The 14,767-nt window shown below is 39.4% G+C and overlaps 1 protein-coding gene across 1 annotated transcript in view; it reads left to right on the top strand.

Moving 5' to 3' along the window:
* The window catches only part of khdrbs3 (KH domain containing, RNA binding, signal transduction associated 3), a 129,400-nt gene that overhangs the window by 71,481 nt on the left and 43,152 nt on the right, over positions 1 to 14,767 (top strand). Inside the window, exons 3-4 of the mRNA XM_031743465.2 lie at positions 4,096 to 4,212; positions 14,200 to 14,346. Coding sequence (XP_031599325.1) covers positions 4,096 to 4,212; positions 14,200 to 14,346 — 264 coding nt within the window. The remainder of the gene's footprint in view (positions 1 to 4,095; positions 4,213 to 14,199; positions 14,347 to 14,767) is intronic.

Genomic DNA, 14,767 nt, shown 5'->3' with positions numbered 1-14,767 from the left:
AGCCTCATATATTCTGTTTTTGTGCTTTTTTTGTTTGTTGCAACAAAAAGATCTAATTCAGTGATTGGATACAAAATGCAACGTTAATTTGTCTAATTAGTGTAACGTGGTCTTAAAGAGGATATTGGTGGAGGGATTTCTTCAGGTGTAGACTGCGTGGTTAGCGCAGACTAATGAGACAGTGTGTAGGATCTGAATTCAAACGAAGAGCACCCTGACACGTTTCTCTTTGAGTAGATTCTGTCTCTCTTTAAACTGTCCTCTGTAGAAAACACTGTATCTAAATGAAGAAGGGCATTTGTCCTCTCAGCTCAGCAGAAAGCCAGCTTCTCTCTAATTGTGTCCCTTATTCCACTGAGCCTCAATTGCTCTGCCAGCAGAGTAAATTTATGTCTGCATTCATTTCTGTTTCACAGCCCGTCTGATTTTTTTTCTCCCTGTAAATTAGCTTCTTTTTGCTTTCTGCCTGATGCCCATGTATGCACATTTGATAGGGCTTCTACACTACACTTGTACACGGTATACACAGCAACGCTTTGTTCCTGATCAGAAAATACTCTTTTCTGCTTGTTCAAGCATTTTTACCCATCGGCGGGTACACACAGTTGGTAGCCAGAGGACTGAGATATCTACACAAACATCCCGGACGTCGTGTCCGATACACAACCTGTCAGAAGGAAGGAAAGGGTGCATAAAAGCTTTGGTAATGCGCAAAGATGTCAGCTGTGTGATCTGGCTCTGCAAATCATTGTTCAGGAGACGGCACAGCTCAGTGATCAAGGCTCTATCCAGGTGGAAATGATGGATGCTCAGGACATCGGTTAAACTCAGCACATTTACAACATTTCCTGACACCCTCTGTTTGCCCTGGTGCCGCTGTCTGCTTTCATCATCCTTTTGTAAACTTGATTCCTTTCGAGGGGGCGCGCGCTTTGTTTGCGTAGATAATTTTGAATTGAATATTCTTCACCTGACAATTCATTTTGTCATAGTTTTTGTGATGATTGATGCTTGTAGTTGGAATTCTTAGTGCTTCTTACTTTTCACGTGACTCTTATGTTTCCCCTTGTCTGTATATAACTGTTGTTTGAGTATATTCTTGGTTTACCTCCTGCTTTGCTTTGAAGTTCAGTTCCTCATGTCCCTGTGGTTTTTACTTTCCTCTTTTATTGTTTTACATTACCAGTGCCTCATTATCACGCTCATTGGCATTGAAATTAATGCTGGGTGGTATGGCCAAAAATGAGTACTCGTGTATTTTTGAAGTATTTGGTCACCCGTTAGACGACAACAGAATCACTCTCATTCTTAAAAACCTCCACTGAACAGTCACCGCTCCTCTCTCAGTCACAAATTTCTGAGCCTCTCTTCTCCTCGTCCTCCGTCTGTCTTTACGCTTCTTGAACCTAGCAGCAGAGCCCTCCCCAGCTGTTAACAGACTTTTATGCTACCTTGGTAGCTAAGATTACCCAGAAGCCTGTGCGCCTGCACTTTTGTAAATATTGCACATCTTAGTGTTAAAAATAGTCTCTGTCACAATTGTCTCATTGTGTTCCATTATGTTTGCCCTGCAGTGAGGATTATATTATTTGTTGTTATCTATTATTATTGGTCAAACAGTGTAGATGTGTATGCAGTACACCGCCCAACAGTAACTGAAATGTTTCAGGTGATGTCAGACGGGGACAAACTGAGTAAGTGTTGGAGTCCACACACACCAATGTGAAGGTTTAAGTGTTTGGTACATAGTCATTATTGAAGAGTCGTGATATATTTTAGGAGTTGACTCGTCCCGATTCACGAGCGCAGGCTTGGCCATTGAGGGATGATATTTACTTTAAGTGTACGATCACATCCAGGCACAGGACTCGGTGTAATTACAAAAGCTGGAGGAACACACTGTATCTGAGAGTGGCTGGATTTCAGCCTGGCCGGGATAAAAACCCAGCAGTCAGTTACCGCATTAGAGCGAATCACTAAAGCTTGCCTCTCAAATCCTTCACCCAGGAATTGGCAGGAGCTTCCTAATAAGCACTCGCTTTCAGAACAAAAGGCAGGAGAGATATAGGTGAGGTGTAGAACAAAACTGGCTGTTTTTTTTTAACCTCCTGCTCGCTAATTGATGACCTAGATAGTGGAAGGAGACAGCTGTATAACTCACTGTTAAAGGGAAAACATAGGGAGGAGGAGGAGGAGGAAGGCATGGTTCCCCTTTTGTCTCTCTGACCATCTTCAGCTGCTGGTGAAATTGTGATGAGGTTCTCTGACTTTGATAGGTGTCTGTGCACAACACTGGAGATGGCAATGTGTAGCATTTGTGTTTTTACGCTTGAGAGGCAGTGACCTTGTGAAATGATGTAGCCGAAGCCTTCGATGGCCCAGAGATGCTACACTGAAACATTTATATTAAAATATACCAATCTTTGAGAGAATGTCATCAACTGACAAGGTAAAGCTCATGAGGAGATGTTCTTATGCCTTCATCACCTGCAAAATTAACAATAAATAAAACTGGCTGTCCAAGTTTGTTAATAAAAACTGCACTTGTAGGGTATAGCGAGTCATTTCTTCCTTTATATGCTGCCTGTTGGGTTTTTTGGCTAGCTCATTCACATCAAAATCATCTCTCCCATTAAATGTATCTATTTTCAGGGGTTATCCTATTTTATGTTGAGGGAAAGTTCTTCATGTGGTTTTCTGTTTTTTTTCTTCCCTTGTTGTTTGGAGTTCACCAGTGCCTTAGTCTCCCTGTCTCTGGTGTGTGTCTTATATTCCCCCTCAGTCTTTTCTTTGGTACATTGCACTTATTACTCAGTATTTCCTGCTTTCTTGTCCTACTGGCTTTCTGCATTGGTTGTTAGAAGTTGTTTTTGGTTTTTGTTAAGTAGACAATTTCAGTGTTCAGTTCAAGATTCAAGCTCCCTTTTTTCCAACCTGGCAGTCTGCACTGTGTCGAATATTGGTAACAAATTGTAATGTAACATAACATAATATAACATCACTTTGAAATAAGGTTATTGCAGTTAACTAAACTAAGAAGCTAAGAAGTAAAACCTGAAAAACATTTTTGGTCACTGAAAAATATAAAGTTGTTTTGAGTTGTTTCAACTAGAAAATGAAACAAAAACTGAAAGAAACTAAAAGAAAACTGTGTACTTAGAAACAATTTGTGTTGTATTATTTTAGAGATGTTCCCCATTTTATAGTAAAAAAACCCAAAAGCTGAGATTGAAACAAAAACTAAAATAAAAAGAACTGTTATAGTCACAGGGAGATACTACTACTGAGCCTGTGTAAACTAGTGTGTCTCTGGTTTTGGACTGGGCTTGGGGAAAATAGTCAAGAATCATATCTGAAAGATGACAATGAAAGATTTAACAAGTTTGCAGAAATCAACCCTTAAGATGAATAAAAGACAATAATTTTGAAAAGAAAATAATTTCTAAGAGTTTATTTGATAACATGCAACAGGCTTATTGCCCAAAGAGAAGTACGTAATTGGAGGTGAGTTTTCCAGTGAGGATTGTGTGGAAACCCTTACTCGGTTTCTTCACTGCTCTCTTACAGTTTCCTCCAGGTCACCTTTTCCCAGATTTTCACCTTCAGCTTCCAAACCTTGCTGATGGAGGTCCCATCTTTTATTTACAGATAAAGAAGTCCTGCATTATTTTCTGAAAGTGTTTATCTTTTTGGCAGTTTAGTAATTATGAGATATGAAACATGTGTATGGAAACTTCATCACTGATATTGTTACTGTGGTGTTTCTGCCACTCCTGAAACCGAACCTTGCAACAGTGCCTTTTGAATGTCATGTTCTATTATTCTTTTTTGAAGACTTTTGGCCGGAGCCACACAGCTTTTTCCTGTGCTATAAAATTACAGCCCATGAAAAGGTGACCTTGTGAACCTTGGATAAGACATCTCAGAAATGCTTCCTCGCTGATTTTATCAAAACATGAAAGAGGAAAACCGCTGATAAGTTTTCATTAGCTTCAGTCTGTGGTTGAACCACATGCGACTGACATAAAAGTCTTTGCTCTTTATCTCAAACACACAGATTCTGACTGATCCGTGCTCTCTTGCTCTCTGTTGCAGTTTAACTTTGTCGGCAAACTCCTCGGGCCACGCGGGAACTCGTTAAAGAGACTACAGGAGGACACTCTCACAAAGATGTCAATTCTCGGTAAAGGATCCATGAGAGACAAAGAGAAGGTAACCCTTCAGTCGGTTATTTCATTTTTATTCCTGCTCGCCTTGCTCCTTTTGCTCTCTTTCACCTCCAACCCATTTTAACTTGCTCTGCTGTTACTCTTAAAAAAGATTTGAAGTGAACAGGATATACCCTTAGAGTTAAGCAATGCCTCCCATAGAAAAGGGGGAATGTGAGGAGCCCATCTTTTTCATTTCATAAAATGCAGATTTTCTGAGCAAATAATGAACTGACATGAAACGACTTTGTCTTATTGTCTCAGCTTTTCTCAACTTTTTTTTTGGCCTCCCAGAGACATTGTAAGCTTTTTGTACGCACACCCACTTAGATTATTAAAATCAGTGGCACTGACTGAACTGACTTGTAACGGATGCAGACTACCTCGGAATTCTGATAGTACTGTGTATATTTTTTTATGATATAAAGGTGTCATGTTATAATATCAATGATGCATCGACATTATGACTTAGCATTCCACAACAGTAAGACAAGCTCAGACATGTTTGACAGCAAAAGCTTCATCAGCCTCTGACGATTTAGAAAACAGGAGCTACTTCAACAACCTCCAACAAAGCACAATACTTTAAAAAATATACAAAGTATATTTCAATAAACTAAAGTGAGGAAATTGTTCCCACTAAATGTGGAAACAACAACCAGGCTCTGAATGCACAGGAGGAGGAGATGCTAGCAGCTGGTGGTGTGATCCAAACAAATGATTCCGCCGAGCATCGCTGCAGCACTCACTAGTTGCTTTCCATATGACAGGGAGAGCAAACGATGGAGGGAAATTACTGATGTGGGCTCATGGTGGAAAAAGCAGCTGGTTAAAAAGCTCGACCTAAGACACAAGATCCCAGGTGGAAAATATTTTTCAGTTATGTAACAGTATTGTGCAGGTTCCAGAGAGTTTGAAGGTTACGCTGCTTTAGTTATTGTTATTGTCAAACTAAAGTGGCTAGATATTATTTTTACCTAAAATTTCCATTGAAAACACTACTTTGGCTACATTTCGATTTGCATTTGACTGACAATCGGTCACTATTTTGTACTATTGTACTAGAGTGCTGCTTTTACTTGCACCTTGTGGCAACAGATTTACACGTTGAATTAAATAGTGTGTCATTTGAGACAGTAGCTGATTGCAAAAGAAGGGTGGAGAACGCCCTGCCTTTTGTTTGCTCTAATAAATGCTGCTTCTGCAAGCTGCAGTCACCAATAAAACATTCAGTATTCTTTTCTACATCATCAGAAATATAATTATCACTAACTTCCTTGAAATATTATGATAAAATATGCTGAAATTTGATCGACCTAATAAAAAATACTAAGACTAAGGGCATTCCAAAGCTGATGTTAAATGACTGTGCTTCACAGTGGCACCACAGCAACAACCATAACTTAGCTATCAGTGTAAAGCTGCAGAATCAGCCTCACAGGTTAGGTTTTATAGTGTTTCTACATTGGCCGTAAGTATGCATGCAAGATGGATAAAGCACCTAAGTGCACTGAGAGTTCAAAAGGTGAATGTAGATTGCAGTATAAAGTGCTTTGGGTGGTCAGTAAGAAGTTTTAAGATGCAATTTGCTAAGAGACAATGAATTCAAATATTAGGTTCACTCTATGTATATTTTTTGACCCTGTGCTTATTTTAGAAAACTCAAAAGAAAAAAATTAGACCGTCAAATTCTTTTTTTTTAAAGATCTGTCTTCACATCCATGTTCATGGTTATGTAACTATACAAATGCAACTGTAAATAGCTGTAAATAATAGGTGGCCATTAATGAGTGCCTATAAAATTAAAACTACATTTTTACATAATTGATAATCCCTTCCACATATTTCATCTAAATATAAAATATATGTGGTTTACAATCACAGAAAACAAACATAATGAGTTTTGTTTTGTTTTTTTAAGGGGTCAATAAACCCTCTGAGGTCTACGTCATCATCATCAGTAACAATGCTAACCCTAGCTACGCGTTTTTAAGTCAACAAAAAAATTACCCTTTTTTGAAAAAAAAGTAATTATTGATGGTTGTCAGGAAAGAATTAGGATAGGGTGACTGATCAGTAATGAAACCTTTATTTTAAAATGACAGTAAGATTTAATAATAATAACAAAAGCACAATGTGGTTTATACAGTTTTATATGTGCAAGTGAGATCAGAATAGAATTGCTGTTGTCCCATATCAACTGCAATAATTATCTAATATCATTCACATCACACTTACTGAGGCTTTCAAATAGAATCACAGGGAGTGTTTTTATTAAAACAAGTTTTTCCTTTTTCATTTTCTTTTCGTTCTAAATTGGAAGATGCTGATCTGAAAATGTATAAGTGTGTTTGTTTCAGATCACCCCCCGTATCTACAATCTCTGCTTGATTGACAGCTCTCAGGTCACCTAGGCTCCATTGGAGAAATGCAAAAACAACGATGTCTGGAAAACAAATTTCAAAAGTTTATGGAAATGGGAATGATCTTGGGGACCGCCAAATACGCCTGACATCTTTCAAAGCATACTTCGTCTCTCTCGTAGCGAGCAAAACACATGCAGTCAAATCAGCACGCACACAGGAAAAAACACTCTATCTGGATTTATGGGTTTGTTTTCATAGAAATTTCGAGTCTTTGTGAAGATTCAAACCAAACTTCATGTGAAGAAAAAAGATTTTGTGAAGAGGGTATAGCTTGAAATTTGAAACACAATCCAGTTTAATGACTTCTATCATCCCCGATCATGTCCGCACATAAAGACAGGATATAAATGGCTCTAACAGAAGATCCTTAGCAGCCGGATTGATTGCACACAGGAGTGTTTAACTGGGAATAAATCGACTTCTCTTGGCTTGTCTGTGTCTCCTCTCCCCCTCTGTTTGTCAGAGGTGATTTGTTGTTGGCGATGACTCTTGCTATCATACAGCACATTCTTTTTGATTACTGTGATCAATAGTCTTTGATGGTACACTCCTCTCGAGTAGGTGGGAGAAAAGATCTGTCATGGCGATATGCTGACCTCGGCAGCCCTCACCTGTCTACGTAGAACCGCTGTGGGATTTATTCCTGACAGCTTTCTGTAAGGGACGCTCCTCGCGCTGGTGCTTCCTCTCTTTTTTTAGGTGAGGGATATACCGTTGCTACAAAACGAATACTTCATGTTGAGCTGGTTGCTGACTCTCTGTTTTCAGCTTCACGGTGTGTGTCATTGTAGTTTTGTGCCCTTGCGTGGGTCAGGGTGCCGGGCTACTGCAGAGCAAAAAGAGAGACCCCAGAAGGCTTTTTCTAGACAAGTGAAAACAAAGCTGTCTTATCTGTACAGACACGCCAAGTGAAGAACCGCTTCCTTTAAGGACACATTTCTATTTATAATGATAAAATGCATACTGCACCGTACCTCTGGGTTACATATGACTGACAGGAAAGGTGATAATATACCGTTTTCACCCCACGGAAGACATCAGATGGAAATGTAATTGTAGACTTGGAGGATGAAACTAGACAAAGCTCAGTTCATTTGCTTTTAAGCTCTTACATGTGGCGGAGACACGGCAAGAACTGCTATAACTACACAAATGTTTGCTGCAGATCCTTGATGTGCTCACAAGAATGTGAGTGCCGAGAAGCTGGAAGAAGCCAGAGCAGCCAGGAGTCACCGCTCCTGCTTACAGCAGCTCAGCTGTCCTGCTGCTGTCAGAGCAGGATGATGTAAAGTCATCTGTGTTTCCCACCCTCTTCTCATTAGCACCGTGATTAACTCATCCATTTTCCTCCCTGGGAACTGTACTCACTTTTTAATTTTCCTAAAAGATAAAACAGTCACAATTCCTTTGTTTAACTTTTAGTAAGCTCTGCATCAGGATTAATAAGCAAGCTGTTACTCTGCTCCACCACCACCACTACATGGCTAATCATTCCACAATTCATTAACAAGTTAACATGATGAACCAGTTAATCATATAAACTTAAATGTGGAAGATAACGTTGAGTTCAACAGCATTTTGCTACAGTTTATTTCTACCTATAGTTATTTTCATTGATTGACAGTTTTATTTATTTGAAACACACTAAGTAGCACAGTAATTTTAGAGCCTTTTGGTACAGTTTTCTGTGGTGTTGTATTGTCACTGTGGCTTCTGCAGAATCAGCCAATTCGCTGAGCTTACCATGTTTTTTCTTCCTTGAAGGTAAAGGTGGTGTTGGTTAGACTTGCCAAAGTATTGTGCAGTAGACTCTGTAGACTTACATGATTTATTTTGTTCTGTATTGTACCCTAGTGTTCTAAAAACCCTGCAAGACGCTTTGGGTTAGAGTGCTTAAACTTTGGGCTGTTCGATATAACGATATATATCGGATGACGATATAAAAACATCTATCGTTTCATTTTACGCTATTGTTTGTTTCGTGGTGTCGCAAAATAAACTGTTTACGGCAATATTTTTTCATTATTTTGATGGTCATTGTAGTGGCTATATTAATTTGTTAAAGTTCTCTCTTTCTCTTATATTTAATATGACCACACTAGGGACGGACAAACGACTGTTTTTATGAGTTGTCGTTAGCAACCACAACGGTAAAACAATGGTGTGGCTCCGCCGCCTGCTTGTTTGTTTTTATTTTTTATCATATTAACCTTTCACAATAAAGCTCAAGATCCTGTTGAGACTTTTCAAAATGAACTAAATCCCGTGAAAGAGTATGCAGAGAGTTTATGGATGACAAGCAAAAAAGAGGCGTTAGGTGCTAAAAAATGAATCTGAGACTCAAACGTTAGAACAGGCTTTCCCCCGCAGCACGCTGTGTAATAAATACTCAAAGAAAACGGCGGCACTTGCAACTTGCGTCTAAAAATGTATCATGCATCGGTTAAAAGTCTCAACTCCAGGTAGTTCAAGTTATTTTTACTTCCAATAGTGTTAACATACTACACAGGTCATGAACAAGATTTTTTAAAATTTTCATTGTAAGTGGACTATAGCAGTTAATTAAAAATAGTCTAACATAAATGTAAATGCTGTAATTTGATTATTTTAATAAACCATGTAACTTGGATGGATTAGATGCTGGCGTGACCACAGTGCACACGTCTGATGTCACTCACAGTGGTCCAAGGGATCGCTCAGGGAGTTTGTGTGTTCGCTCAGACAGATGAAAAATTAGAGGGAACATTGGCTCTCACTCTTTTTGGCTAAGGCGGTGTGCCTTTATGCTGTGAGACACCTATTGTTGGGAGACACATTTCCTCAGACTATATGTAAGTACACGTTTGTCACGTTAAAGAAGAAATCTGGTGTGTCTATGAGCCACTTTGGTTGTCAGAAGTGCAGATGAGTAAGGCTGATAGAGCTGTGTAGTTCACCCCACCTGTCACACACACAGAATAATAGAATTTTTCACTGTCTGTTCTTGAATATTTCATTTGAATGTGAATATCAATTCCAAGCTTGATGTTATTTTTTACCACTAAGCTCCTGCTGCTGGAGTTCCTACGTCCACAGTGTTATGTGGCCTCGTGTTACCAGGGTGAACAGCTTTCAATAAGCAGATTTACAGAGGAAGAAAATGTAAACAGAAGGAAGATGCTGCCTATAGATATAAAAAGCAGACAGCCGTATTTTCCTGCTGTGGGCTGCTGAGCTGCTCTAGGACTCTGCTGCATCACTTATGCTTCTCATCAGCCCTGAGAAAGGCCACCTAATGTATGAAAACTACTACAATATCATATGCATTTGATGTGGCCACCATCCACGAGGTGTAACAATGACACTACATGTTAAATGGACTGTTAAGACAGAGTATTCGGAAAAAGAACAGTTTTTAAATAGAAAGTCCTCAGATGACACGCCCTAGACCTTTTTTTAAGTTAAAAGAACTTCGATAATGATTGTTTTTCATATATTTTTTCATGCAAATATACTAAGGAGCACATGAAAGGGAAGAGGAGAGACAGATCTGTGAGCAGTTGCCTCTTTCCAACACCCCGCTCACACTCCCTGCACAACACCGGCAGCTCTGGTGCTATGAGCAAAGGAGCCCTCTGCTCGTAAAGCACAGATTTATGGGTGAAATTAACATATCATTAACATACCACAGGCACTCTTAAAAGAAGGTTATTTATAATTAGGTGACATCAGAGACACTGGTTTGCGTGACGCTGGAAAGAGAGAGAGAGAGAAGGGAGAAGAGGAAGCTGCCACCATTGGAAGTGCCCTAGAGAAGCCTTTTTTTCTTCTCTTTTTTTCATTGAAAAGGAAAAACTGGGACGCCAAACCTGTTGTTTCCTTTGTGCGATGCGGTCAGAGACATTTGGGGTTTTTGCTGTCCTATTTCTCGCTATCAATAACACGATACTGGCCTGTTTCTGTCGGGTCTGAATGGCCTGTGCGGCCCCTCTGTTTACACGGTATACTTTTCTGTTGCAGCCTGAATGTGCTGTGCTCTCGCAGACTCGTGGCAGAGAGGAGCGAGTTACATCTGCTGTGCTTTCAGGGGTTTGGGTGGAAGTAAACAACAAATGCAAGCCCTTTCAGGCGAGCCCATGAAAAAGTGTTGCAGGTTAAAGCGTTATACATAAAATGAAGGCCGTCGTGTGAAGTCCAAGTCTAGTAAAGCGTTATTTTGAATTGGCATATTTTGGAGCAATTAAATAATGTTTCACCCACCACAAGACTGTTCTATAAGAAGACATGATTTGGAAGAACTGAACATGATTTATTGAGATGGAGAATTTGATTAACAAGACTCTGATGAACCAATGTGGCAAAACAGTCCCAGAATTGACAGGAATTAGGACAGGACCCCCTGATGTCGAGACGCTGGTGGTGTTGGAAAGGAAGACGAGGCTTGCAGGGGGTCTGAGTGAACAGGGTGAGGTGGAAACGGGGAAGAGGCAGACTGCATGAATGAAAGGCAGAATGACAGAAGAGCACTGAGTTGACGGTGTGGGGAAGTGAAAGTGGTATAAACAATCAACAAGAAGCTTTAATAAACAGGAATGCAGGCGGATGAGTGATTACAGATCCTCTTTACTGAACACTTTTCTTTGTTACACGTGACAGTAATCTGGGAAACTCGCTGTCAACAATAAGGTGACCTTGATATTTCTATAAAAGATCATTTCGCATAAGTCAAATGTGCGCTCTAAACCGGAGCTTCTCAGAGTGCCACTGTGGAGCCGGCGTATAACAGGGAAAACACACGTTTGCTTGGTGTTTGTGTCTGCTCAGAGGATGATAGATGGTGATTTATTTATTTTTTAACTTTTTTTTCGGGTGAATGTTATATTTCTTTACATTAGCTGTGTTTGTCAGAGGTAGGAAAGTTTAATCTTCTATGATTGCCAAACATTATTTTAAATTGAAAAAGAACATGACATAAACTGAGAATTAGAGATTTGCACAGTAGTGCATTCTTCTCAAAAAACATGTGGGAGAAAGGGAATGAAATGCAGTGTATGACTGTGTATCTGTCTCATCCAGACCTCAATGTTAAGCTAAAATAACAAAGTCTTATTAGTTAATTTGAAATCACGCGCATAAATCACACACAACTTTAGGAGCATTTTGCATGTCTTGTCAGTGCATTTTAAGCTTTCGGTTACTTTACAGTATTAAAGGTCAAAGTATGGGAAAGATTATAGTTTCTAATGTAAAGTGCATATTGATAACCTAATGAAAGGACTTGTTGTGTAATTCATACAGTATTTTATACCAGGCTGTACTAACGCTGATTCTACAAGGTCAACAATCTGAGTTTAACCTTAGCGCTGTGCTAAGGGACAGGATATCAGCGCGGGGGAATATTGGTGGAGGAGAAAAAGATGCCTAGAGTCAGTCTATTTTTATTCTTGGTTTAGATTGACACAAAATATTGATTTTGCAGATACCATATAGTTTCTTTTTCCAATGCAAAATACACTACCTCCATCTTGTCTATCTTGCCATTCAACCAATTCAGTCTGTGAGAGTCAGTGTTTTATATCTCGTTGTTCAAGGTGCTCATCAAATCCAAAAAAACTGACAGGGTAAGAATTTCAGGTGTTAGCACATGAGCGTCTGGCAGCGCCCAGTACTGCAGATTTCTTTTCGTTGTATGAGACACTGAAAAAACCGCTCTACTTGAAATAAGTAGAGCTGTGTATTCTTAAATCTGACAAAATTATCTTGTTTTGACAAAAAATCTGCCAATGGGAAAGCAAAAGGTTTTTTTGCTAGAATCCTTAAAACTAGCAAATGACTCTAACATCTGTATGCCATTTAACTGGACAAGACTGTCTACAATTTACACTAAATTTGACTGAAGATTTTACAGCTTAATTTAGATTTTCATATAAACAAGAAGAAACAAGAAGCTAACTGTAGGACAAACCTTAGTGTCATTAAATATATTTCTTTTTCAGGCCTTTGTTTGGCTTCATTGGTAGGGACAGTGAAGAATCGACAGGAAAACAGAGGGAGAGAAAGAGTGGAAGACATGCTGTCAGCCATGCAGCATGGGGGCACCCGCTCAACACAGTGACCTAAACCAGTGACCATTAAATACATTTCTTGAATTGAAAAGTTGTTTATGTGGCTTCACTCTTGAAATACGAAAAATAATCGTATTCTTATTCTGTAATTTTAGCCAAACCATTACCATACCCTGTAACTGGGGGAGAAAAAGTTCTAGATGAGCTGAAATATCTTATAGAGAAAAGTTAGACATATTTTCCTAGAACAAGCTTAATTTTCTTGTGCAAAACCTGCTTGTTAAGAATGTGTTTTATTTTTACACAAAAAATAAGAAAAAAAGTCCATAAACAAGAGTTTTTTTGCTTTCTTGAAAATCGTTTTTTGCAACGGAAGAACAAAAGTCCATCATGCTTTCACACGTGTTTCATCTCTGTCTGACATGTTGCCATGCAGCTGCGTAGTAGGAAAGTATCCAGTCCTACATTTGTGATCCGTTATCTTGTTAAGATCAGCTAGCAAAATAGCAGACAGGGTCACTGTTATATGGCAGAACTATTACATGTCCGTTAGATGCTAAAAAGCTCACATTTTAAGGAAACACGTTGAGCCAACAGCTCCACCAGTAGAGGAGGAGAAGGATGCTGGTGCTACACCTCTGAAACCATAATGGCTAGCTTTTAGCTAAAGCTGCCTTTCTGTGGGAAATAAAGACACGTGTTGCTGGTTTTGCAGTGGAAGAGATGTTTCCACTATTAACTCAGTATGCAGATGAGGAGGTGAATGTACAGTAGTCCGAAAACCCTCTGGATATTTTATTATAGGTCTGGTCTTTACTTTACAATATAAAGAACCTTGAGGCGACTGTTACTGTGATTTGGCATTATGTAAATAAAACTGAATTCCTTTTTTTTCCCATTAAGATGCAAAGCTATGATGTCACAGTAACGTGATTGGTCATTTGCAGTGTGATCTGAACCAACATTATTATAATAATCCGGGACAAACACCACCACGGGGATGTCAGATTCACCCCTCTACTACACACTGAGTGAAAGATTTAAATAAGCAATCTTTTTTCCGTATAAATGATTTTTCTAAATGACTTCTCAATTTTTCACATAAGCCTGTTTTACAGAAATCAATACTGCACTCCATCAATTATAAATCAAAACTTTCATTTCCTCCCAGAGTTGCTTAATTTATTTTAATGAAGTGACAGCGATCACATAGATGAGCTGAAATGCAACAAGCAGAGATGTCGGCATAAGCATGCACTGCACATCAATTCCGCCCATTAGTAATGAGGACGGGACAAAAACAATCAGCTAAATGTGACAGCTGAGGAGATTGTAAAGAATGCCCATTGGCTAAAGTTTTTAAACTCTTCAGGAGCAAAGCATCAAACCTCATTATGTTAACAGTCATGGAAATCGTTACAGGTAGATGAATGTTCCTTGCAGTGGGAGCAAGCCCAGTCTTATTGTTCAGAGAAACAATACATGATAACAAACTGTTGTTCTTTCTTGTTGTGGCATCAGGAAGAAGAGCTACGGCAGAGCGGCGAGGCCAAATATCACCACCTGAACGAAGACCTGCACGTCCTCATTGAGATCTTCGCCCCACCAGCCGAGGCGTACGCCAGGATGGGTCACGCTCTGGAGGAGATCAAGAAGTTTCTCATACCAGTATGTTCCCTTTCTCCTCACACACACACCTCTTTTGGCTTTTCCTTTTTTCTCCTCCTGAATCTCTCTCCAGCTGCTCTTTGGCCCCAGCCAACTCATTTTCAGTCTGTCCACAGTGAAGTGAGTGAATAACAGCAGAGATGAGTCGCTCTTTCACTGTCTCTCTTTGTTTGTAACTTGTACTATAATTCTGTCAGGGTCTTCCAAGTGTGTGTATGTGTGTGTAATTCAGTGTGTGATCCTGTGTGGGAAGTCGTGGGTATAAGAGGAATAAAAGAGCACAGGAGGGAATCTCTCTGCATGGGCCAAACCCTCCTTGGCAGCAGCATACAGCATGGAGCATATTTACTCTTCATTCATTATGAATGATGTCTCCAATACTCAGAGCTCCAATGATTTACATCTCGTCATTAATTATAGG

This window comes from Oreochromis aureus, linkage group 22 (assembly GCF_013358895.1).
Source record: "Oreochromis aureus strain Israel breed Guangdong linkage group 22, ZZ_aureus, whole genome shotgun sequence".
Lineage (NCBI taxonomy): Eukaryota > Metazoa > Chordata > Actinopteri > Cichliformes > Cichlidae > Oreochromis > Oreochromis aureus.
Note: the sequence above shows the minus strand (reverse complement) of the source record. Positions and strands in the feature narration are given on the sequence as shown.